The 26,554-nt window shown below is 39.3% G+C and overlaps 4 protein-coding genes across 8 annotated transcripts; 1 reads left to right on the top strand and 3 right to left on the bottom strand.

The window, feature by feature from the left end:
- Positions 1-389: 389 nt before the first annotated feature.
- Positions 390-6,501, bottom strand: ubtd1a (ubiquitin domain containing 1a). Of its 2 annotated transcripts, none has more exons than XM_017724106.2 (3): positions 5,917-6,501; positions 2,840-3,067; positions 390-2,005 (listed from the first exon to the last, which is right to left on the bottom strand). In XM_017724106.2, exons 1-3 carry the CDS (start codon positions 6,005-6,007, stop codon positions 1,620-1,622), a joined length of 705 nt encoding a protein of 234 aa, XP_017579595.1. In that variant the 5' UTR covers positions 6,008-6,501; the 3' UTR covers positions 390-1,619. The 2 variants fall into 2 exon arrangements, with proteins under 2 accessions (XP_017579595.1, XP_017579604.1); XM_017724115.2 differs by lacking the exon at positions 5,917-6,501 and adding an exon at positions 4,804-5,460.
- Positions 6,502-7,982: 1,481 nt separating this feature from the next.
- On the bottom strand, positions 7,983-16,379 carry zdhhc16a (zinc finger DHHC-type palmitoyltransferase 16a). 4 transcript variants are annotated; one of them, XM_017724128.2, is made up of 11 exons: positions 15,963-16,379; positions 13,481-13,715; positions 13,161-13,355; positions 12,971-13,059; positions 12,823-12,851; positions 11,603-11,736; positions 11,251-11,346; positions 10,272-10,357; positions 10,054-10,177; positions 9,118-9,188; positions 7,983-8,909 (listed from the first exon to the last, which is right to left on the bottom strand). In XM_017724128.2, exons 2-11 carry the CDS (start codon positions 13,706-13,708, stop codon positions 8,807-8,809), a joined length of 1,155 nt encoding a protein of 384 aa, XP_017579617.1. In that variant the 5' UTR covers positions 13,709-13,715; positions 15,963-16,379; the 3' UTR covers positions 7,983-8,806. The 4 variants fall into 4 exon arrangements, with proteins under 4 accessions (XP_017579617.1, XP_037394544.1, XP_017579636.1 ...); XM_037538647.1 differs by having other exon boundaries at positions 11,720-11,736; XM_017724147.2 differs by having other exon boundaries at positions 13,161-13,193.
- Positions 16,380-16,512: 133 nt separating this feature from the next.
- mettl18 (methyltransferase like 18) lies at positions 16,513-18,373 on the top strand. Its single transcript, XM_017724159.2, has 2 exons — positions 16,513-16,737; positions 17,064-18,373. The coding sequence occupies exons 1-2, from the start codon at positions 16,582-16,584 to the stop codon at positions 17,949-17,951; spliced, it is 1,044 nt and encodes a 347-aa protein (XP_017579648.1). The 5' UTR covers positions 16,513-16,581; the 3' UTR covers positions 17,952-18,373.
- On the bottom strand, positions 18,192-20,854 carry pgam1a (phosphoglycerate mutase 1a). The gene is made up of 4 exons (XM_017724171.2): positions 20,596-20,854; positions 19,682-19,956; positions 19,164-19,344; positions 18,192-18,999 (listed from the first exon to the last, which is right to left on the bottom strand). Exons 1-4 carry the CDS (start codon positions 20,732-20,734, stop codon positions 18,830-18,832), a joined length of 765 nt encoding a protein of 254 aa, XP_017579660.1. The 5' UTR covers positions 20,735-20,854; the 3' UTR covers positions 18,192-18,829.
- Positions 20,855-26,554: the final 5,700 nt, after the last annotated feature.

Here is a 26,554-nt window from a genome sequence, read left to right as displayed (position 1 = left end):
GTAGAAGGAGTAACGCTGAGACAGAATGCTGTCAGCTTCACTTAAACAGATAAAGCTCCAAACAGGGGCACTATTAGAGGAAATTCCCTGGAAGTGGTCGATGCTTCTGCTGCAATTTGATCTCCCCTTTGTCACTAGCACACTAGCAGAACCATTACTCTGGCAAATAAACACACATAAAATAGTGGTTTAAATAGAGGTTCAAATTATATTTCCTTCTCTAAACCACTAGTTCATAAACAAAATGCCTCTCTACAAGTGATGCAGCTGATCCAGATTACAGTGTTGTTAGTCATGAGATTAGCGAAGAGGCAGTAATGCGCCACTGACAAGTTAAAAGGGAAAACGCTAAATGTAAATGCTGCCTATACACTCAGAAAACTGGACAATTGTGTTTTACAGAAATATAATTGTATGTGCAACACGTGAATGCATTCTGTCAATAACAACACACTTGTACAGTAAATCAGGATAATATACAGTAGAACAGGAAAGCATTATGAAGCTACACCCCATATTCATGAGTAATTACATTCTGATTCATATAGAAAGATGCATCGAGAAAATAAAACAGTTCCTCTCAGATTCCTGCAAACTAGCAAACTATAACACTTTTGTTGCATTATAAAAGTACAAAAATATCCTAACTGTTTTGTTAGACAGAAATGGCTTTCAATTGTATCCAGACCATTAAAACATCATCTTCCATCAGACCAGGAAATTCTGTAATGAACCTGATACCACTCACTCAGACTGAGGGCAGCTTTGAGCTCTTATCACAGTATTGTAACATTTGATCACAGCACAGGCTGAGCCTGACGATCCTGAGGACGTGGTTTTGTGATCGGAGGCTGTAATGGATGAAACATCTGTGTATGAGGAGTGTTCCCACCCTTAATGCAACCTAACAACTGCTACCTACCAGCGTGCTACAAAGTATTTTTAAAATGAATTTACATGTTTATCTTCTTGTCTTTGAATACAGCAGCAAAGTGACAGAGTACTGAAAGCTGAAAGGTGTAATATCAAAGCAACAATACAAGAACAACAAAAGTAAGAGACTTGGAAATATGTAGGTAATATGACAGGCTACATATAGCATTTGAATTTAGAAGACAAGTTTAAAAAGTAGGAATAAATGAAAAAAAAACACATAAAATTCACTGAAGAGTGAAAAAGCTGACCACTGAGTGTGAGTACATCCTGAATGACAGTGCAAATCCTTAATTTGAATGAGAATACCATGGCCATGTTGATACAATCCACCCGTCCCATGGGAATACAGCTGAAATGATGCCTTTGAGGAAAACAAACCCAACTGAACAATGACTGCGTAAACATTTTTTTAACGAATGCCTGAAAATTCTCTGTGAACCTATTATCACCTATTCTCATTCAATGCTGGGTAGCAGCTTTGTGTGTGATTGTCAATGCAAAATTCAGCACAGAGGACCAAAGAATCCAATATCCACTAGACAAGCAGAGGAAATTCCAATTAGTTAAGAGCGCACGGCATTTATGATGTCTAATGAGCTGCAACACCTTATAAAGGCTCTCTCAAAATTGCTGAGTTCCTTATGTCCCATCGCCTCAGAGTTCATTGTTTTTTACCCTTTTGCTCAACTAGTAATGACAGGTTGTTTGACAATAACCTGGATTACAAAATCCTTCTGAATCTTGGTGTCCTGCAGACGTGTTTTGTCTGTAAGAAGCTTCCCAGAGAAGAACCAACGCTGGTTGGTAGTATCAATGTCCTCTTGCACCTGCAGCTGCTTCTTGAGCTGGCAGATGGAGTCTGCCATGCTAGCACTCAGCCGCAAGTCTTTGCCTGTGGAGAGGCGCACCTTCAGCTGGAACTCCTCCTTCTCCTTCTTCTCCTGTAGCTCGGTGTGGTCAGACATGTCACTTTCGCTGCGCTCTGTGATGAGATTGACTGGAGGAGCCAGGCAGTAAGCAGGAAGTTGGTACCGGTTTCCCAGCTCATCATAGCACTCCATTAAAGAGCCTGGGAGAGAGGCATGACATCAATTATGTCTTTTCAATATAACTCCTCTCTGTCTCACTATTATCATCTCTAATTTTCCTATATCAGCCTAAGCTGCAGGCCTTATAGGACCCCCTTGATGTGTATGTCTTGAAACATCTTTTCTTAATTTTTTTTTTCTTTTACTTATTTCTCACTTGAGCAAATTTTGTTCTAAGATTTTAATCAATACCAGAACTGGATATTTATTTTGATTTGAATGTAATGAAAAGTCGTCATACAGAAGAGATTCGAAGAAAGAAAATCATTATTAACATTTTTGACGTTTACTAGTTTCTGACATTAAAACAAGGGCAAAAAAATATACCTGTTCATTCAGACTGTAAATTGTTTGTAAAGTCATTATGGAACTATCATTAATTATGTAATTACATATGAATAATCATGTCACTTAAATAGAATGCAAGGCAAAAGGACATACAATTTAAAAATATGCACAGAAAAAGCTAGAGATAAGAAAAAAATGTCTAAATAATGTGAAAAAAAGTTTTTTTATGTGGCTTAGAAAATGGATGGATGGATGGAAGTTTTTTATTCTTGGGCGAGGTGAAAAATCCAAGGAAAATGATTTTTCTCTTTAAATGGCCCACTGCTCTCTGAACTGTTTGGGCTTCAGTCATATAAAACTAACTGAGGGTGGCCAAAACTGCTCCACTGAGAGCTAATAAAGGTTCAAATCCCTCCACTGTACCTGCCATGCATGTAATTTAGCTTTAAATATGCCAGTATAAAGAACATTAAGTTTAAATACAAAAAATAAATGCATAAATCTAATAAAAATGCCCCTGTCCTTACCATGTGGGAGTGTTATGCTGGCACCATCAACTATAGCTTGTGCAAGCTCATGATCATTGCACTCAATAGCCACAGCAGCAGCTTTTAAGGCATCCCAAATCTCTTTGCGGCCATCAAAAGCTGGTGCTGTATCCCAGAACTCATCTCGCTTGCTGCGCAGCTGTCCTTCTGTCATCGGGTAGTCACTTTTCCACTTGGGCTTGTCTTTCTTAAGGGGTTCATTGCGCCCTAAAGGAAACACAACAGCTTTGATCAACACTGATCACAGCATAGAAGGTTATGTTGAAGTGGCTGGGTGGGTTAGATAACTCATCAAATTCAGCTGTGTTAAAATCAAAGTAAGACACAAAGACAAAAAATTCATATATTTAGCCAGGCTATATGCTCATGAGTACATTTGATGTATTAACACATTTCACTGCAAAAGAAAAAAAAACATGTTAATTTGAATTGATCCAGACTGATCCTCTGTACCAACTTCAAACACAAAGAAAAAGACCAGAGAGTACTCAACTCAGATGGCAATGACCATAAGAGTACCGACTAAAGCATGAGGGGTAGATAGTAACACTGGACAAGAATAGTATTCAGCTTTCTAATTTGAGGAGCTCAGAGAACATCTTTCTGCGCCTCTCCATCTGAGATTCCAAATTGGCTCAAGTCCCGGCTCTGTGGTCTACAATGTCTCAGTGGCTCTGCAGCCAAGACACATGGACCTCTCTGGAGTTCTGCAGAGAGCAGGTAAAGCCTCCAACACATCAGCCCAGATTAGTGAAGAGGAATTCAAAGAATTCAAAAAAGAACATGGGAAAAGTAACTACTGATGTGCATTAGAACAACTATCAAGCCAATTACCCACAAATATTTCACATAAATAGCCAGTAATATACAATAAAGTTTTTGCTGGGCCTAGTGAGAACCAACAACTGAACTGGCTGCGTAGAAACAGCATTACATGCCACAACGGCTTTGTAAACATGTAAAAAAAAAATTGTACTGTATATCTAACAACTGCAACAAAACTGTCCATCTACATGTGGTGAGAGTAGAGGCTAAGAGTCAGAAAAAAAAAATCAACAAATTATTTATAGTGCTTTGGATTACAACCTTAATCGGGTGACACATAACAGGATTTATGCATCTTTCCCATGATGCATCCTCTCAGCACGTGCAACAGCACGCAATAAACAACTGGGAGTGTTTGGTAATGTGCTCAAGGTTACGAATGCTAGAAAATACTGCTGAGCAGCTGCTTTGTGTTTTTTTAATCTAGCCCTGCAGTTTCCCAGCAAACCAGACTGAGGCCTTAGAACTTTTTTTGCATGTTTTAGACAGGAGGAAGACCATTCATTTCTTTAAAATGTAAATTTACCACTCATAAAAATGGATATATTCCCTTTATCTGACCAGTAATGCAGTAGATGTTAGCATATTGATGTGACTCACCCCAAAGGGGCGCCAAAAGAGGAACACTATAGGCAAAAGCATCGCTGCATCGCAAAAGCCGCTTAATGAGAAACAGTAAGCTCCTGCTGGAATACGCCACAGGCATTTTAGTTAGAGTGACATGAAGCATGACTGCAAAGCTACTGATGCTCGTCTGACATCTTGCATGTTAACAAATCCCTTCCAATTACCACACGAAGAAGATTAAACATTCATTCAATTTGACTTTAGTTTGCCCATGACAGAGTGGCAGGGTGGAACGGCTTGTCATCCTGATTATTAAAAAAAGAGTGACAGATCCTTCAAATAACTGTACGGATGGCAGCAACGCTTTACCAGAATTAAACATTAATATCAAAGGACCTCTTCCACAGGCTTAAAGACCATGATGAGAAGATGAGAAATATATGTAATGCACATTAAATTACAATATGGAATGTCATGACCATTCAGTACATCAACACCTTTCTTCATTAAGTTATACAGTTTTCAGAACAAGGCCTGTATACTGTACTTACTTTTCAACAAAACAGTAACTGAAGTGTATGAGTCTCTTGAGTTTGCAACTCCCATGGCTGCAGGATCCAGCAATATATCTCAAAGCAAAATGAAGCATCTACAACAAAGCTTCTTCACATCAAAAATGATTCCAGTCATCAAAAATAACACAGATGTTTGCTGATTCCTTTATATTCCTGATGGAAACCTGAAGACATCCTCCGACAGGGCAAGAAGTCAGTCCCTTGATGCACTGTCTTCACTACAAGTTGTTAATCAATAGCAGATTTCAGTGTGACACTACTATTACTGCACTGCTAGCTTACATCATGTTCTCCTTGCTCTGCGTACCATCGCCTGTTCTCCTGAAGCTATTCATGCAAGCTCAGAATAAGTACAAGCACAGAAATAAATCCAAGAGGCAATATATGGAACTTCTTGGAGCCATGTGGGAACAAAGACTGTACGACCTCTTCACAACAAACCTGGGGCCTAATCCAATAACGTCTCTTTAAGACCAAGAGTCAAAAATAAATCTACAGCAAATCCTAGGATTGCCCAGCATGGGGCATCCTGCAGAAACTCAGAATCATGGCACTGTGCCCAAGCACTTCCAGAAAATACAAACTGGATGTTAACTAATCTCAGAAGTACTAATCTTATTTGGTTTCTTGGTAGATGCAGCTTTTAGAGGAAAAAGCATTTAACCAATTAACTGCATATCAAGTCCAAGATCAAGGATTCATTATGGGTAAAGTGTAAACTATGAACAGAAACTCTCTATTACAGATCAATTTAAAAACGATCAAGGATAAAATAAAAGATAAACAACACAATAACATATGGTGATCTTGGTATCTGAATCCTGGGCTTTGATATAAAATGAGACAATGTCCGATTTGCAATTGTGAACAACCATAAAATGAGCTACTTCTGCTTTCCCATCAAATTCAGCTGAATTAACACCAAGGTTTCACACTTGTACAGAAAGCTGTTTGCATAAGCTATTTCTCAGGGGCTGCTGTGTCATAATCTGTCAATGACAACACAGACAGACCTCAGACAAATTCCTGCGATCTTATTTGAGGGACTTGGTGGAGCATGTCTGCTCTAAACCTGTTGCCTTCACTTACCTCCTCGCTTTTTGCTATATCTAGAGGCATTTCTGGATGAACCAGTAGAAGAAGCTCCAGCGCCTCGAACCGTCCCAACACAGCCCCCCATGTTTCCTCTTCACACCGAGGGCATTTCGAAGTCCTCGCTGGTGCAGGTAGAGAGCCAAATCCACACAGCAGCAGGCACGTACAGCGGCTGTCTCAACGGACTGCCTACATAATTATTTCCGTAGCTGCACGGTGTGCTGAGGTATGTAACGCTATGTCAGTCCAAAGCGACGAAGGCGAACACGACACTCGCTGCAAAGCAGAGACAAAAGTGTTGAGTTTTCCTCTCAGGTGTCTCTTGTTGTCGTGTGGATGCTGCTAACCTGCTAAGCGCAAAGTTAACGCTACTGTTCCTGGTCGCTGGTGGAAAAACATTCGCGAAAATGATGACTTCGCTGTGGCCAACAGCACCTGCAACTACGAGCGAATTAACTAAAGCCCTTCAAACCAAACTTACTTCATTTATAGACAGAATAACTCTATAAAAACGACATATTCCCCTATTCCCTCTCGGCTGTAACTCTGAGAGGAAAGCCCTACTCGACCCCGTCTGAGTTCCAGCTCAGGTGAAGACAAAAATAAACTGCTACTTTTTAAAGTAAAAGTCCTAGTGCTTCAATTCCCATCATAACATTTTTAATAAATTATTCTTCGTTTCATCGCATTTGGTAAATACATTAAATTAGCTGAAAATTAAATGGATATTTTAAACTGTTTAAATACTATAGCTCTTATAACTGTTTATGGTGGGCACGCGAAGACCTTGACACTTTCCGTGGTAGCATACTGCCATCTAACGGATGTAGTGTGTTTTACACTGTCCTGTACATTTTAGTGCATGGGTCTCCAATCTGAGAAGAAAGAAAACACAGAAGTGTGCAGAGCATGGGGTCAGCAGGACTGACCTCAGAAACCACTGCTTTAGTGTTTCCCTGCTCAAACACATACAGACACACTTGAGCTTAAGAAGAGCTTGATAATTGTCTGAGTAGCTGGGGGGGCACTAAAATATGCAGTGCCAGGATTGAGAACTACAGATCTAAACTGATTGTAATACATCCATCAGAAACCATTAAATAGAATCAAAGAAAGACACATCTTGTGAGCTCAGCAGTGCAGACTTGCCTGGTGGACTATCAGCATGTATGAATGACAAACCTTACACCTCAAACTTTGGTCCAGCATAAGAGGAGTATTTTCTAGCATGTAGGTAGACTTGGCAAAACACATTATACAGAATAAGTAGACTTGTGGAATTGTGGAATCTCAGATGGTAGACTACATTACACAAAGCACACCATTACTGTGTATCAAGATATTTACTTTCTTATTATTTTCACCTTGGCAAGTAGAAATAATGGGAATGATTAAGAATATACTAATATTAAGGAAGGTGTAGAGCCACCTTTTGTCTTTGGAACAGGTTCGGTCCTTCTGTATGTACAGCCATACTAGTCCTGAACTGTGTGTAATGAGGTATTAAGGCCATTTAGAAAAAAGCCTCTCAGTAGCATTACACCTTGAAATATAAGAACATTATGGTATTTGCACTTGGTCTTGTAAAATGGACTTTCCACAGTCAAAAAGTATCAACCACTATATATGTAGCTTGTATTCCAGTAAATGCACTGTGCTTTTGCACTACAATGGAATATAGCTCACATGCTGCTAACTGGCAATCATCTTAATATAATTGCTCTGTTATTTTGGTCATGCTCTATATAACTGATGTCGTAGCTAGACAGCACCAGGAAAAAAAACTGGCTGCATTCCCAAAAGGTAAAATTGCATAAAAAAGTGAAATACACATATACACACACATACACATACACATACACATACACACACATATAAAATGATAATACATATATAAGTTGAAGCCATGATTAACAACCATAGTACAGTTGTCCTTATGTATCTCTTGTCATCATGACCAAGTGTTTAGATTATACTATTTCTTTCACATATATACAACCACAGCAAACTCAAAATGAAGTGATTAAATGTAAAGATGTTCACAGTGAATGAATCTGTGATTTGGAGAATGCGAATAAGATATGTTTATTTGTTTCTTTACCCATGGAGTGTTGGGAACAATTGTAAAACTTGCTAAGAAGACATAAAACCACCATCTCATTCATTCTTTATGAAAACCATACACAATTTTCCAGTGGTTGTAGTTTTTTTAGAACCTGCACACCTTGTCATCAGTAAATATTGTCACTTTTGGAACAAAACGTTGTATCTCTTTTTATATTTTTTTTTATGATTTGAAAATACTCTTTCCTTTATATTATGTAAACGTTTCAGGATGAATGGACCAACAGGAATGAATAAAAAAACTTGGAATAAAATCGTGTTACAGTAAGGGTTAAGAATGTTTTTTTGCTTCTTTTCTAAATTTACGATTTTGAGGATGCAAGATTTTGTTCCAGCAGCGTTGATATACATGATAATCAACTGATAAATAACGTGAATATAAAACATAGCCCATTCAGTAAAAGAGTCATGCACAGTCTTGATTCTGAAGAAGCACAGCTCCGCATTCCTAATGTCTCTCACAAGGCAATGTGCCCCAGTACCAAATGTAAGCTAGAAAAAGGGCGCCAATATCATCATGAGTTCTAAATCAAAAACAGACAACAAATGCATTTTTAAAGAGATCAGTCTGTTCTTATCCTCTTCATGATTCTGTGTCATCCTTTGTCACGATAATTGCACATTTTTATTTGGCAGACTCCAAGCAAAGTAAAGACCACCATGTGCAGGGCTTTTGCTCCACCTGCTGCTTTGGCAGTGTTGAGTGACCTCTGGAGTGAACTGGCCCCTACCAACATTACATCTGCTAGTGCTGATCCACTCACACTGGCATCATGTCCTTTTTAAGTGGGTAGATGTCCCACGTCAGCCCATCGCCATAAGGGACGTGTCCAGAAGGCAGCAAAACCCTCGTCAGCCAATGACTGTTAAGAGAGCATTACAATATTACCCTGCATGAATAACATTATGAATTTTTGAGCAAATAAAGATAGTTAATGCTGCAACAACAGCTTTTATGTAATATGATGCTTTGTGATGCAATGCGCTGTAATTCTCCTAAATGTGGTTTGATATGTTAATGAGAGCATGTTGATACACTGTTATTAAGAGCCATTTCTAATTCATCTCTACCTCTTTTTCTCTACACCAAAGAACACCTTCCAGTTATTCAGTTTTCCATAGTTGAATGGATTCTTGTAGACCTGTCACAGAAAGAAAGCACACGTTTGCTTAATACATTTATTGTAAAAGAAATAGCAATGATTTTTTTCTAATGTTATTTAGTTATTATGATCTCATTATAAAAACAATGTAACCCCTTAAAATACCAGGTTTATTACATTCTGAGGCTTATTATACAATAACTACATGGACTACAATGCAAAGTATCCAAGTTCTTCTTAGTTTAAAGAAATGTGTAATACAAGTTTGGACCCATTGGTGGGCATATAAGGTATTAATTGTTATGTAACTAATACACAATTTTTAAAAATACAATCTATATTTGTTAGCTTCTCATAGAAAAAGTCAAATGTGTCTGTATGTATTTATTGCACAATGAGAAGGTGAAAGTTACAATGAAGATAAAGGTTACTGGTCCAAAAATTCCTAATACACTGCAACTATAGTTACCATTTAAGAGCTTGAAGACCATCAAGGGTTCCACCTGTAACCCCATTATATGGGAAAGTACATTGAGGCACCTTTAGTTCTTTTTGTTGGACTGGAAGTTTATGGCACCTTTAATTTTTACAGCGTTAACAGATCATCACTGTATTTCAAACAATGTTCATCACTGGACAGACAGAATCTTTCACTCAACCAGTCTTCTAAACACCCTAGATCCACTGTTAAGAGTATGTTAACATTATATATCACAGCTTATTATCACAGCTACTGAGCATTAGTAGTGTATATTCACAGCACCAAGCATTTAGTTTAGTGATTAAATCAGCATGAAAACCTCCACATACCGTGTTTAATATTTGAAAAAAGTATTACAAGCTTGCCCTTAATAATTCATTGAGTGGATACCATAAGCTTAATGATGTGTGCTGGTGTTTCTACCTTTCCCCGCTTCATCATGCGTCTGGCCTCCTTACTGTTGATATGTCTCTCAATACTGGTCTCTCCACGGGAGATAAGGATAGCATGCCACACCGTCAAACCTCCTAAAGCAACCGCTACTGTGCTGTGGGCCACAGGACACATTTAAAAATGATCAACTGGAAATTTAAATTATTGAAATTTACTGATCAACTGAACAGGCTGGTAAATTAGTGTACCTTGTAAGGACCCACATGTAGATAACACTCTTATGAAACAGCCTGTCCTTAAAGGTGTAAGGTGGTTGTGGTGTATGATAATAACTCTAATTGAGGGAAAAGGAAAAAAAAGACAGTGAAAAACTTTGCCATCTCTTACATGTAATGGCTAATTTACACATTGTAATTTAAAAAAGAAAGCAGTTTAAAGAAGAAAATAATGTTAAACAGTATAAACCAATAAAACCTGTCAGATTAAAATAAGGTCTTAGGTAAACAACATCTCAAGAAGAAATCTGAGCTGATTATGCTTCCTGTCAACAGGTCAATCTGCCAAAATGTTATGAACTACATCAACAGCAACGTGACTGTCCCAAACAAAGATGCGTTATCAGACTGACGTGCTTTAATACAAAAGGCATTTAAATGAAGCTATAATGTATTAAAAAAGAGGATCTCGACCCTCAAGCTGACCACAAAAACACCCAGATGAGTTAAAGGATTTCAATCACTGTGGTATAAATCAAGTTGTTCAGAGTGTTCTGATGCAAGTGGTGCATTCTAGAAAAATGTAACTACTCAGATTTCTTTACAATGATGGTGCTAGGAACCAGAGGTTGTGATTTCTAAAATAGCTGTTTTGCACTGCATGTAGCTCTCTGCTATAAATAGCTTTTTAAAAAGTATGTTAGACCAAAATCTTATTGTACAACTACTGTACAACAATGTCACATATCCAACTACATATCTGGAAGCATCCTTTGTAGTCACTTTCTGAGGTGGCTTTCTGAGACATCCAATGCTTCAGATGTCTCACACCCATCACCACCACTGTCAAAACATCTAACTCTGTAAGTTCCTCTAAAATAGTGAGTTGCATATCCAACCACTCTGAATGACCAGTTACACCTCAGTGATTTCATTAAGAAAAACATGGGAAAAAATGGAATTCCCCTTTAAAGAAACACTATCCAGTAAGAGGCAAAGCTTACTATACTACCTTCCCAGTCATGGACTCTTGTGGCAGGATTCCTATGAGCAGGCCTACACCTGTCACTGGAACCCCTTGTTTTTCCACATCCATGTGCTTGAAGTGCTATTGAAGCAATGGCAGAAACAGAGCCAGCTGAGTTATTGCATGCACAGCATCTCAATCAGAAAAAGGAGGCAAGAGACGCAACAGGATTAAAATGACATAAGACAGCATAGAGTTTAAAGATCAAATGAGACGGTATGGTTGCCATCTTCTGAAACCAGACTTGTTAGTTCTTTTGCCCCCAAGTTTTGAATACAAGAGTGTTAAAACAAAGCCCCACACTTTCAGCACCAACTGAAAATGCGACAATCCTTACATCTATGGCATTATACGCATCTATGAAGAGGTTTCGGCCACTGATGCTGCAATACAGGCAGCCGAGAGTCATATACAGACAAAATGAAAAGAAATAGCGGTGGTTGAAATGACCAACACAGTTGTTAAGCCAAGCTGAAAATGGACAGTTAAGGTTAAAAATGGAAGAATAACATCAAAGGGAATAACAGATGTACTATTTCTTTCACTGAATCATTCTTGTAGAAACTAAAAACAGACTACAAATAAAAATAAAGGTGCCATAAAAAAGATTTCTTTTTAGCGATGCCATAGAGGAAGCACAATAAGATCCCTTAGGAATCATTACATAATGTAAAGCTCTTGTGCCAATTACACATTTTTCTATTTCCATAGTACTTGAATTGAAGGAGAATTCCATTGATTTTTTTTTTTCAAAACGTCTGCATAAGTAAATGGTTAAGAAATAAACAAAGTCATTCAATGTGGCTGGATGTGAACTGTTTTATTCTAGAGAAACTTCCCATCTCAGAACTGTCCACAGTGGTTGGTGACCAAAGGAACCAAAGCGTTTAATGCTTCTAAAAGTTCCCTCACAAAATGTCACTGTATGAAATGGTTATGAATTAGGCACTGACATTGCTTTACCATTCTTCTGTGATAAGGTTTTGGACTAAAATGTCTTTTTTAAAAAACACATTCATGATGGAGAGGTACGCCCAGGGCGCTGTAAGGCAAAACGGTACCCAAAGATCGATTTACTCCAATATTTTATCATTGCCAAAAATCTGAAGAAATGTGTAGGTTCACTAGTCATTGTGAACAGTAAATAAACTCTGAAGAACAAGGCAAAGAATTCAGAGTTGGTACTTTTCTATACAATAAACCATTACACATCAGAACACTCTGAATGTCTCTTTTCATCTTGACTGAAATTTGGAGAAATGTTGAAAAATCAATGGAATTCTTACATTTTTCATAGAAACTGTTGGGTCAGACTCTCAAACTGTACTGTAGCACTACATAATTCAGGGTTTAGTTTTCTCTGACACACTCAATTGTGTATAAATGAATAATTAACTGATGAGTTGAATCAGACATGTTAGAACAGGGGAACAATAAGCTGTGCAATACAGGAGGCACTCAGGGGTTTAAGAAAAGCCTAGTCTTGGACTACACTGCAGTACCAATAGAAAATCACCATTGGAAATCATTTTTAGTGTAGGCTCCTGAAAAGGATACGACAGTGGTGATCCATTTTCAGTATGCACCTGCAAAGTGAAGAGGGCATCATGTGAAGGCAGTGTCAGCAGTATGTCTCAGACAAACAACACAGAAGACTGACTTGGACATTCTTGACATGAGACTACACTAATTACATTGTTCTTACGTGTTGCAAATGCCGCAGTGATGAGTCCTTGCTGGTTTTGGAATTATGCACTTTTTGCAGACAGACACAAATGGAATGTCATTCTTCATCTAAAAAGCAAAATCAAAATATATGAAAATAGATTACATTTCTAATTAAATATAAATATTGATAGTTTTACATACGATAACCATCTGTATATGTACTGAACCTTAGGAGGATATCCAGGAGATGTACTTGTAGCCTTGTAGTAGTGGAATGTTATCATGACCAAGATCCAGTGTCCATAACAGATGTGCCATATTATCCATCCAGGAGAATAGGTATGAAGGACCAAGGGGAGGAGGCAGAAGTATGCAATAAAGAGAATGGAGCTGGTGAGAGCTACCACTAGAAACACAAAAACCTCAAAAAAAGAGAAAAACAAACAATCTTATAAATACACGGGATACCAAATATTACAAATTTAGTGATGTGTGCAATCTATGTAAAGAAAAAATAGGCACATTTTACAGGTATTTATAGTCTTACCTTCCCGAACCAGCGGGTAAGTATATCGACCATCCAGAAGACTGGTTCAAAGAGGGAATCTACCACCACATCGGAGTTGGTGAGTGAGTTGAAGTAGAGGGACTTTAAGAGAAGTCTAAAGTAGCTCAGGGGCTTCCTTAGTCTCCGAGGTATGCGGTTGCAACTGCGTCTGGAGCAGCCCCGTAACCATCTCCCAAACAGGTGCATGACACTTGTGCAGGGACGCATCGTGACCCTAAAAAAAACAACAAGTATAATTCCCTCAGTTATCACTTGCCATTATGTATTAACAAAGAATATGCAATGCTTATAAAGCTTCTTAACAGATCTTTTTTTGCAAAACTGACAAGTTTGTTGATTTTTCAAATGTGTACGTCTTAAGCAAGCTGAAATTATCTACAAAGTACTTTCTATAACAAACAGTATTTGCAATTTCAGTAAACATCTCAGTTAATAAGCAAAACTACCATCTCCTGTTTACTGGAAATAAAGTATACAGAAAAAAAAACAATGCTTTCCATACACTATATAAAGTCCTATTTAAAGAATGCAGGTCACTGGCCCAAAAACATGGCAAGCTTTACTGGAACAGCTCTTTAGTAATGAAGAAATCTAAATGAGCAAGGCAGTCAAAATGAAACATATTATATAGTATTTCCAAAATGTAGACACTTTCCATTTGTTTCAGTCTTGGGCTGGATTTCCTAAAGCATCTCAGTACAAAGATTTTTCTGAAATGGTAGAACAAGCATCACACTGACTACAATCTGTCACCAGTTAAGATGATCTTACTAATAAAATGTTTTTGGGAAACAGGGCCTGGATAATTAGTGAGCACGATGGCAGAAATATAATAACATGACAACATGATAATTGGAGACATTTTCTCATTACATGCTATGCATTAGATTTTTTATTTTTTTAATAAACAATTTAAAAAGTTGGAACAGAAAAAAGGTGATGCTTTTAAAAAAATACTATCACCAACTATTAGGACAATGATTTTAGTTCAACTTTTCATATTGGGCTGCACTAAATCCCATTTGTCTTTTTCTTTAAGTACTGACAACATCAAGATCCATGATTATGCTCAGAAACGCATACTGTGACATGTCATGTTATTTATCATGATACATATTGTCATGCCCACCCCTAATAGTTTGGCTTTTTACATTACCTATTTTACTATTTTACATTACTAACCCTATTTATCATTTCAAAAGGAGTGATTCTGTCAATTCAGCAAGGTGCACTGAAGACTGCAAGCCAAGCTCTGCCTAATGCCATGTAACCCCGAGACACCTCAGGACACTCAGCATTTAGATCAGTTGCCAGTGGCCCTCTTGCTGAACTCATAAGCCAATTAGTAACATAATGTATCTGATCTATCTAAGCAGATCAGGTCTAGCTAAAGCAAAATGACTCCAATGCATATTACAAATACAAGCTGATCTATTTGATCATTAAACCACATCACTATCTTATGTAGTATATATTCTAACCACTCAAACATGTAAAATATTGGTGTTTGAGGTCATCTGATAAAGTCTTTTGAAACCTACAATGTATATGGAACAAAACTGAACATCACTCACAAGAATATAATGTTTTTAGCACAAGACAGAAAAATGTCAATTTTGTAGTGTTTATTCTAATGAGTTAAATTCTTCACCAACTTCCACAGCCCTCCGTGAGCTCAATCAAGTGTGTTGGAGCAAGAAAAAACAAAGCAGAAATGAACTAAATCTAGCCATCACAACACACAGGGCCAGGCAGACAGTTAATACTTCTTTCTCTGGATTGCTGGGTTTAGCCAGATGTTTAATCTTCAGCAGACAGGCTTCAAACCGTCCTGATGAAAAGCCACTGTGCCCCTAATTCCCTTCTGAATGAGAGATTAACAGAGCCTTGCACAAGTGCGCATGCACACACATACACATGCATCCTTTTACTTGATGATGGGAAGGCCAATGACATAACACCACTGACAGCTGTTTGGTGAATGTATTTGTTGTGCTTTAAAGATGCCCGAGATGGAGGTTTAAAGCTTAACAAAAGTCTGACAGTTTTTCAGATAATAAATAGTAAAATGCTGGCTGGTCTGAATGACACTGGGCTGCCTCCCCTGAGTGGAAATGGAAATCCTGACGTTCTGCATTCCATGCAGGGCGTGAGGAGCAAGTTTGAAATCAAGGGTTGTCTTGAGAGAGTGAGAGGCACCACTATCAGCCACCAACCCATTCAGCACTCACGATAACCACTACTAAGAGGTATATTTAATCTGTGACCAAATTAAGGACGAATGATTTCTCATAGTAGGTTTCTCATAGGCGAATATACTACACGAACGCTTGACGCTAATACTTTATTAAATAAAGAGTAAACACTGTTCTACTTGTACACACAGCCGCCCATAAACAAATAGCAGCTCTCATCTTTTTGGGTAGCTACAACACAGCTCGAACACAGAAATGTTCCTTACCTCCACGGTCTCACCTCACAGTCTTCCTCTATTAGAAGTACCCGTAGCCAAAACTCAGCTCATGGTAGCGCTGAAGACGGATTTAATCGCGGACATGAGACAAACAATTTAGCCAGTTGTTCCAGCCCTTTTGGCGTCTTTCACTGCTCGGCGACGCACAGGTTCGTGGGTTGAAACTGCTGGGGACTTCGAGGAATTGTGGGAAATTGAGTCTTCTCATAAGCCAGTGACGTTAATGGAAAATAAAAGCAAAATCGTATTATAATAGCCTCGTACTCTTGTCTATGTGCTGATAGTGATAAACAGTTATATTGATTTGCCAATGATTCCAGAGACGGTTAATTATGCACCGATTCACTGTTTTTAAGAGCCCGTGTCTGACATCTTGCGGTGAATAAAATCATTCGTAATTTAAATATGCTTCGACTCGACTCTTTGGCCTAGTTCAGCAGATATCCTAGGGGACAGGAAACATTTGCAAGCTTCATTCAGCCAAGCCCTGTGGCATTTTTTAAGAAATCACCCTTATCTTATGTTTACACTACGGGAAAAGGAGAAGGTCACGTCGCCGAAAGGCATTGTGGTTCTTGTAGTCCAATGCGTATATTGCAGCACGTGCATGAACTTAAACTGTCTTCTTCCTCGCTGCCTAGTTATGGCATTCAGTTTTAATTTCAGTATTCCCTTGCAGACTAAGGCGAACTGTGGCGACGACAGTCGAGCTGATAATGAAAAAGATGAAAACGTAGATGCTGCGAAGAACCAGAGCAAGCTTGTAAGTAGTGAGCTAACGTTAGCTGCTGTTGGTGCTAGCCTGCTAACGGTCTGTTTTCAGGAACATTAGTTGCCAAAGGCTATATATTGTGCTATAGTATTATTATATATTCATGTTTTTGACATGCACAGCGGTCTGTCTACTGTGACTAAGCTGTGAATTAACGAAACCAACGTTAGATATAGTTACTCTTCTTTCAGCAAGTGTGTAAGTTGTCTTGTACAGGTAATGTTACAGGACTGTTCAACAGGTAGGTTAACGTTAGGTCTAGCTTTAAACATCTAAAAAATCTGGACGTAGCTGAATGCTTTCTGTATCCCCTGTAGGAGCCCAGTGAGTCTGTTTGTAAGGCGCTAAAGGAAGCAGTGGAACACCAGCCCACGCTGGATATTCTTTCCCAGACTGAGAGCTCGGTCACAGAGACTGTCAGCATAGGCACATTACCGTCCCTCCATTACCTCAACGAATCTGTGTTTGAACAAACTGCCCCTGAGCGTGATGACGGTGAGCACATATTGCTTCAGACTGTGACCCAGAACACAGACCTCATAACTGGGGTGTATGAGGGGGGCTTGAAAATCTGGGAATGCACCTATGATCTGCTAGAGTACATTGACGATGAAGGGGAGACATTCTCTAGGAAAAGAGTCCTGGACTTGGGCTGTGGAGCTGGACTACTTGGCATTCTGGCATTAAAGAGAGGAGCCAGTAAGGTCCACTTCCAGGACTACAACAGTACCGTCATAGAACAGCTAACAATTCCCAATGTGTTCCTCAATTGTGAGGAGGACAGTGAAGATGAGGGAGAGGGAAAAAAAGATGGAAGCCCCCCAGCTAAGAAAAGAACCTTGGATTCTTCCCATCATTCACTCTCAGATCACTGCAGTTTCTTCTCTGGGGACTGGACTTCCTATCTCTCACTAATGCAGAGGAAAGACCCCATGCTGAAATATGACATCATCTTCACATCTGAGACCATCTACAATACAGACTACTACCCTTCTCTTCATAATGTATTTCATAAACTGCTTGAAGAGGATGGAGTTGTCTATTTGGCAACAAAGTCTCATTATTTTGGGGTTGGGGGTGGACTTTATTTGTTTCAGAGGTTTGTGGAGGATAAAGATGTGTTCCAGATCAAGTCTTTAAAAGACATCGATCAGGGCCTTAAAAGACATATTGTTTCTTTGACCTTCAAGAAATCACGCTTGTAGCTTTGTTCCTATGCTAGGAACGGAATGAGCTCCCATCTGTATACATTTGAGTGTCAGACAGATTTGTATGTGTCTGTATGGAAACATTTTGTAAGAGCACTAACCAGATTTGAGAACCTCTCTTGATGCAGTATTTGCCAAGCAGCTATTGAGCCAATATTAAAATGATTTATCAGGCGTTTGTGTTACGCCTCATGAAAAGCTTCCACAAGGATCAAGTCATCTCTCTTGAATTGTTGCCTGGGTTTAAAGATTTTATTCATCCTCTCAGTTTACAGACAGTTTGACAATGATACATGATGGGCAGAGCACTTCGGCTGTAGCATGGAATAACCGTCATTAACTATACTGGGGATCTAAGTACCTTGTCTTCACGTCCTTTAATGTTCTCACAGCCTAAATAAATGAGATGTGTAAACACATGAGGAACAAGCATGACATTACTTCTTAGAACTGCATTTACATTTGTAAACTGAGCAGACCACACTCCTTTCTGTTTCAAAGCCTCTCTGCTATGATGATAACCGTATAAGGAGCCTTTTTCATGTTACATCCTCTCTTTACAGCCCAGTGCAATTTTAGTTTGCTTTGTGGTCCACTGCAACATTATGAAAGGCATTCTTTGGGGGAATAACAATAACAATTTTTTTAAAGACAACTTTAGTGGTCCCTGTATAGAGGATTGGTCAATAAATACTAAATGTTTTATTTAGACACACTAAAATAACAGTTCACACACAATGCAAATTAATATACATAATTTCAAATGCAAACCCACACTGAATCCTGATGTTGAGAGGTCAGTAGTGGTAGCTCCTTTTAGAGCCATTCAGTGCTGACAAATAATCCCCTAGTAAACGTTGGCCTAAGACAAGACTCTACTTCTTGGCCTTGCCCTGTGCTGCCACCGCCTCCATGGCCTTCCGTACAGTCTCCTCATCTCCCAGGAATTGCATTGGCTTGATGGGCTTTAAGTTCTTGTCCAACTCGTAGAGTATGGGGATGCCTGTAGGGAGGTTTAGCTCCATAATTTCTTCCTCTGACATACCTAAGTGTGCAAGAAACAAACTGTATTAGCTCAACCACATACGGTCAGTGCATGAACAAAATATTTCTGAATGCTATAATGATGCTGAGGTTCAAACAAAAGCAGGAACACTAGAACAACATACAGAAATTAATTACTTTATAATGACAGAATACAGCACTTACCTTCCAGATGCTTCACTATACCCCTCAGACTGTTGCCATGGGCAGCAATCAGCACCCTCTTGCCCTTTTTGATTTGAGGAACAATCTCTTCATTCCAGAATGGTAGGGCACGGGCAATAGTGTCCTTCAGGCTCTCACAAGAAGGTAGCTGGTCCTCAGTCAGATCAGCATAACGCCGGTCCTACACAAAAGATCCAAACGGAGTCATTTATGTAGATCTGGCAGATGGTTTTTACCATGAGCAAGTGGCCCTAATTAGCGATGTGCCAGTGTCCTCAAGCCTTATCTGGTACAACTCTTGAGAGTGGCTGTTTACACAACTGCACAACATCACAGCTAAACTTTGGCTTTTGGACTATAGCTTATTAACCAGTAACCAGCTGTATACTGCAGTAGTTGTGTAATGATACTGTTACAGATCAATCACTCAGGGGATAATTATAACAATGCACAGTGGTAAAAATAATGAAACGCATGGGTTTTTGTTGTGCTAACCTCATGGATATGTTTGGGCTCACCTTGCTAATGACACTGTAATAGTCATGGTCTGCCTCCATGGGAGGAGGAGGGATATCATAGGAGCGCCTCCATATCTTGACTTGGGCCTCACCATGCTTGGCAGCAGTCTCAGCTTTGTTTAACCCAGTCAGACCTCCGTAGTGGCGTTCGTTCAGCCGCCAGGTCCTGTGCACTGGAAGCCACATCTGATCGATGCCATCCAAAACGATCCATAATGTACGGATGGCCCTCTTCAGAACAGAGGTGTAGCATATGTCAAACTCAAAACCAGCATCTGCGAAGGCAAAACGCGTTTTTAATTTTATACAGCAAACAGGTAAGTGTAAGTTTCACGTTTTGACGATGAGAGTCTTGTTAAGTAGTGTACATTTAACAAGTATATTAGCATAAAAAGGAGAAGTTGGCCTATCAGATCATCATCATGAGGCTTACAGCATCATGGCATGTGTAACAGGTCATTCGGCACATGAAAGGATAACGCTCCATGCAGCACGTTCGCAGCAAACTGCACACGCCTCACACGTCACCGGTGGGCGGTACACAGCAGCTCAGATTGGCCCTGATTGGTTCAGACTCAGCGAGCCCGTTTCAGGAGGCGGGGATTCAGCGAGAGAGCGGAAAACACGCCCCCTGTTCAGGAAATCGATGCTCAGGCGAGTCATTTGGAAAGTCTAAAAGACTCGATTAAAAAGACTCATTTTAATGAAACTGTTCTCTTTGACAAGAAAAGGTGAACTGGTCACGAAAAACTACCGCAAATTTACGGATTTATTAAAAATACTAGCGTTAGCAAGCAATGGGCCGGTGTCTTCATGGTGTTGCAAACGCATAATCCCTGAGAATACTAACAGTATTTACGGCGTGAAACTATGTACTACAGTAGAAGGTGCTGGTAAACGGCGCTGTTACTGACCTTTTAAAGCCTGTCCGCCTCTATTTGCCTCCTGACGCCCGGTTTCACTAAGGTCAGCGTCGAACCAGCCGCAGAAGCGATTTTCTTGGTTCCAGCAGCTCTCCCCGTGGCGAATCAGAACTAATTTGTAAGCAGCCATCTGAAAACTGTTAGATATTACTGTGAGATATTAACAGCAACAACGTGGAGGCACTGAACGAGGCGCTCACACTAACCGAGTAGAGTCACACAGGTAGCGACCTCTGCGACTGCTCTATGAAATGTCTCCTCTCCTGCTGTGATTGGCAGGATTTTCGCGGACGTCAGCTCCCGCTCAATATTCCACCAATCAGAACGAGCAGAAACGCGGAACTGCGCAACGGCGCTCCGCCTCTTTTGGGCACTGATGTGTGACTGAGCATCTGGGGAGAAACTGCAGCAGAACGTATCCGGTGGTACATGCGCTTCTACCAGCCCAGACCTGCTACCCGTAGAGGCGCTGTTCATTAACATCTACATGCAGAGCAGCACTTTCTTTAGCATTCATACAAAAGGACATGCATACACACATATCAACGCATTATGTGCATGTCATCTCTTAAAGTGAGTTTAATATACTTGCAGTACTGCGGAAAAGTTTAGGCCTTAAGTGCTACTTTTTTAATGCAACAACCAGGAAAATTCCACCTCCGCATTTAACCCATTCATGAAGTGAAATACCACACACACACACACACACACACATGGGGCAGTGAGCACACTTGCCCAGAGGGCAGCCCTATCCACAGCGCCCAGGGAGCAATTGGGGGTTAGGTGTCTTGCTCAAGGACACATCAGTCCAGCATGGACTGTCGTACTCTGAATCGAACCGGCAACCTTCCAGTCACAGGGCCAGTTCCCTAACCTCCAGCCCATAACACAATAAGTGATGATTTTAAATGTCAACGTATTTGTTTAAACATCTGCAAACTTTTAATGGCAGTCCTGTAGTTATCATCCAGTGCCTGGTTAGGCTAAGCAATACTTCATTGTTTTAAATTAAGTGAGCTGGTGAGGGAATTTAGCAAATCCATGTGATAGCTGGGGCCGTCCAGACATCTGGAACAAGACTTTGTTTTTCCAACTACTTCACAAACTATTTTTCTCCCAAATAACACATACATTTTACTGTATTTATGTTTATTTACATCTACTGTAATTTTACATGGTGTTTTTACAGTACTGTTTTTATTTTTACATATCTGACAATCTACATATGTATATGCCAGCATGATGAAAAGGATATATGTATATGCATTTCATTGCTTGTTTCGGCTTAAGCAATGACAATAAATTGAATCCAATCCAATCCAATATAATAGTGTACAATTTTTATATTTATATATATTTCAAAAGTGTATGTAAATAATTATAAAATAGACGATAAAAAACAAGTAAATATATTTGCTTTGGAAGAGTCACATCTAAGAACATCCCAGCTGGAATATTCTTTGATGTTTCTCTACATTTCTCTACATTTTAGGTTTATGCTTGCCTCTATAGTAGCTGTTATGCTTGCTGGGCTTCAAGTTCTTGTCCAGCTCAGAAAGTATGGGTTTTGGGTTGGGTTGCTAGTCTTGCCTTCGGTCTGTGGAAACAAAAGGGTGATTTGTTTTGGTAACTCTATACGTCACAGTAAACAGTTCACATGAGAACAAAATGAATTTCTGATTGAGAACATGTGGGAAGAAGTTATATTATAAATTGTATGAATACAATTGGATTGAGTAATCCTGGACACAGCATAGAGAGAAAACATTGAGACATCTCTCAGTATGGCATACATGTTAGTTAGGTAATCTTGAAAGCCGAATGTATCGTTCATCAGGGAAATTTTCAGGGACATACACATGTTCAAGGTTAATACTTGATTGCAAACCCCTTCCAAACGACGAATGTCTGAAGTATGACGCTCTCTCGGACACGTAATGCAGATATTTTTAGTTCTACTAGTTTAGTCGTTTTAGGTGTAAGGGCTCACTTGTCTTTATTGATGATGTGCCTCTATACGGCAGTGGCAGAGTGAAAAAAAGAGCGCAGAAACATCCTAAATGTTCAGACAAAGCTGGGCAGTAATCTCAAACACACAAAGCATTGAAGCAAGTATGACCAACCGAGACAGTCAGCTGTCCTGAGCATGCTTTCCTCTTATAGAAGACAAAACTGCAGATGTAAGCCTTCAAAACTGCTAGCAACAGAAAATACCTACAATACTGCCTAACAGAGCAGCACAGGAAGGAGGCAGTGTCTGGTGAGCTCTATAGGTTTGCAACCAAGCACAAAACTTGACAATGTGCGTGTGGCCTCTGGAAGAATCTCCTCATCAATGATGCATTCAGCTTTCATAATTACGTAGCAGCTTGACTAACATCGGGAATTGATTATTGACAGGGTCTTTCTCTGTTGTGTCAAGGACCAGAGGAGAGCAGGGCACAACCTAAACGCATTTAGGTTTTTGCTTAATAATTAAAACAAAAAGTAATCTACTAGTAATATAGACATCTGTACTACAAATGAAAATGTAAACCTTGTTTCAAGATCCTAGTGTTTGTGAACAATTCAGCCAAAACTGGTGGGAGTGCAAAGTTTGCAACTAACATTTGCTTTATAGTCTGATAAAAGTATGCAAACACAGTTAAGTTCCTATACATGTTGAATAAATAAACACATAGTTTTGACCTAAATGCATATATAGTAGAACAGCAAATATCAGCACTCTGTAATACTGAAATATAATTCATACATGTGATTTTGATGAATCTGTGAATAAGTTCAAAAAATGGATTGTTTTGAAATAATATGAGAGTAATATGAACTTCTTTTATTGTTCTACAATGAATATACAACACTAAATATAGAGGAAAAGATAAAAGAAACCAGCCTGTCATTGGGCAGAAGTAACAATGAGAAACAGATCTGTGGAATTCATACTGTTGAGTTTCACTGTCACTGTTGCCAGTGAATACCAGTGACTACCTTTAGGAGCATATCACAGTTGAGAGGAGAGTTACATCCATGAACAGCAGTAGCTACTATTAGAAGCCTGTCATGATTACCTGTTAGTATGAATATGAGAGGAGCTCAGTGTTGCAGGTGAAATAATGTCTATGATTACATTTCTGAATGTATACAGGCACCAGTATCATCAGCAGGCTTAGTGGCATGAAGGTGAGGCTCTCTGCACAGCAGTGGACAACAGTAAGCTCCATGATGATCAGATGAACCAGAAGGCAGGTAAACAAGGGCACCCAATCGAGGTAGGTGAAGCAACAGCATCAAACTGCACAGGAAGTGTAGTTGTCCGGCTCAGCGAAGAAAGTTAACCAGAATGAAGAAGCAATTCTGTGCAAGTTGTTGTACCACAGCTGTCTTCGAAATCTTTGGTATAAAATGGAAGATTTGAGATAGGTCTATAATTTGATGGCTTGCAGTGACCAAGATTACATTTCTTAATCTGAGGCTAAATTGATGCTAGTTTAAGAGAGAGGTTTATTATTGGTAAAAGCAGCTTGAATATTTATAATAAAATTTCTTTGAGTAAACTTGTAGAAATAGGATATAGCATGCAAGTAGGAGGTTTTAAAGAGGAAATCATTTTAACCAACTCTGTTTGTTGAAGAAAGGTAAAGGATTCCAGCCTCTCATCAGTAGTTACACTGTACTCAAGATCTGGATTAGCTTTATAGGGTAGCATGTTTGTAGCAGTTAATTGTGGAAACAGATTTTTGCCTATTGGTTTCAATTATAAGGGTGCCACGGTGGCGTGGTGAGTAGCGCTGTTGCCTCACAGCAAGGAGGGCCTGGGTTTGATTCCCTGGCCGGGCGACCAGGGTCTTCTCTGTGTGGAGTTTGCATGTTCTCCCCGTGTCTGCGTGGGTTTCCTCCGGTTTCCTCCCACAGGCCAATTGGACATGCTAAATTGCCCCTAGGTGTGACTGTCTGTCTGCCCTGCGATGGACTGGCGACGCCCGAAGACTGCTGGGATAGGCTCCAGCACCCCGCGACCCTGACGGAGAAGCGGCTTAGAAAATGGATGGGTTTCAATTATTGAAAAAATTCATAAAATCTTTGTTGCTGAAAGCTGGTTGTACATGGGGTTCAGTATCTGTTTGGTTCGTGGCTAATTTAGAAATTATGCTAAACAATAATCTAGGATTATAGGATTATTCTTATTTCAGTCAGAAAGGAGAGATATTTTAGCGTGCTGCAGTAGGTGCCTTTCTTTAGTCTAAGGTTATGCTTCCAGGCAGACTGGAATACTTCTAGTTTAGTCATGCTCTTTTTATGCTCTAGTTGTCTGACAGTCTGTATTAAAGCTTGAGTATGATCATTGGGGCAACCTTCTTCTGCCTTAGTTTTTAAACGTTTTAGCAGAACCACATTATTCAAAGTATCTAAAGTATCCTCTAAGCATTTAATCATCGTTTCTAATTTGTTGGATTCACACAGACAGCTGATAGAAGCTGATATATTTGGAATGTTTCTGATAAAGCTATTAGCTGTGGAGAATGTTATAATGCACTGGACATAACAGCCTGGAAATGAACATGTACTACAACTAAAATGAATTTCATATAAGATTAGGTCATGATCTGAGACTGCTGTGCTCTGCGAGATAATGACTAAATGATCTCTGTTCACACCAGAGGTCAAACTTAAGTCAAGAGTGCGGTTGCAATAATGAGCCCCATTATGTTTTGAGTGAAACCTAACAGAATGTAAAAGAGCCACAGTGCCTTACTTATTGGATCCTGTGGTTTGTCAGTGTGGCTGTTAAAATCTCAAACAATTATTTCTTTATTTAACATTTTTAAATTATTATTATTATTATTTTATTGAACTGCCCTGTGATGGACTGGTGACCTGTCCAGGGTGTATCCTGCCTTTCGCCCAATGACAGCTGGGATATGCTCCAGCGCTCCCCGTGACCCAGAATTTTCTAGAGCTTTGTACTCAGTTTGGTTTTGTTTCAGCCCCGCTTGTGACATCCTGTATAAATAAAAAATAATGAGAACGAGATAATGCATGGCTATGACTTTGTAAGGCGTGGGAATGAGATTGTGGCTTACTATGTCGTGGCCACGCATTAGGATCTCGTTCCCATGCTTTACTAAGTCGTGGCCATGACTTAATCATCTCGTTCCCACACCTTATTAAGTTGTGGCCACATATTATTTTTATTTATATAGGATGTCACCAGTGGGGCTCTGTAGCTTTCCTTTGGACAACAAATTAAAAAAAAAAACACCAAATCCTGCTACTTCATCTCCCACCAGGTTTCAGGTACGAAAAGTCTTCATGGTATATCTCATGAATTATCTGTCCCATTGCTTTGAAAAGTCCCAGATAACAATACTATAGGAAAACAAGACAGTGACTAAAAGTGTGTTTTACATGAACCTGTTTAACTATGTAAAACGCCTGTTACATTTTATCCTAAATGCCATTCAATATCAGTACGATTTACATTACGCATGCTTTGGAAAATGTTGTCAACCACCCCCAACCCCCATTTTGGAAGAAATCAATCTTCATCTCATTTGCAAGAGTTTGTACCTGAACTCTACAAGCTTTTTATGCATTTTTTTAAAAAAGAAAGCTGTGAACTTTATCAGTTATTGAAGCTTACCAGTAATCTAGTCTGTAGACGAGTGTATTCTTCTTTGTGGTTGTATACGCATCGTCTCATATGCTGCATCTAGCATTGAGTGTAGACTTAGTGGTAGCTGGCCATGAAACAAATGAGTAGCTGTCAAATTACTTTTGAAGACTTGTATCATGGCAGAGGGAAGACTCAGACATTGGTGCTAGGATGCACACAATTATTTATTTGATATATAAAAGATAAAAGTACATTGAAAAAGGTAATGTGTTGAATTTTCTTTTAGCAGTTCAATGTGCTTCATATTAATAAAAGCAAAAACATCAACAGGAAAAATAA

Source organism: Pygocentrus nattereri, chromosome 5, assembly GCF_015220715.1.
Source record: "Pygocentrus nattereri isolate fPygNat1 chromosome 5, fPygNat1.pri, whole genome shotgun sequence".
NCBI classification, from domain to species: Eukaryota; Metazoa; Chordata; class Actinopteri; order Characiformes; family Serrasalmidae; genus Pygocentrus; species Pygocentrus nattereri.
The sequence above is the reverse complement of the archived record's forward strand: the minus strand, read 5'-3'. Positions and strand labels throughout refer to the sequence as shown.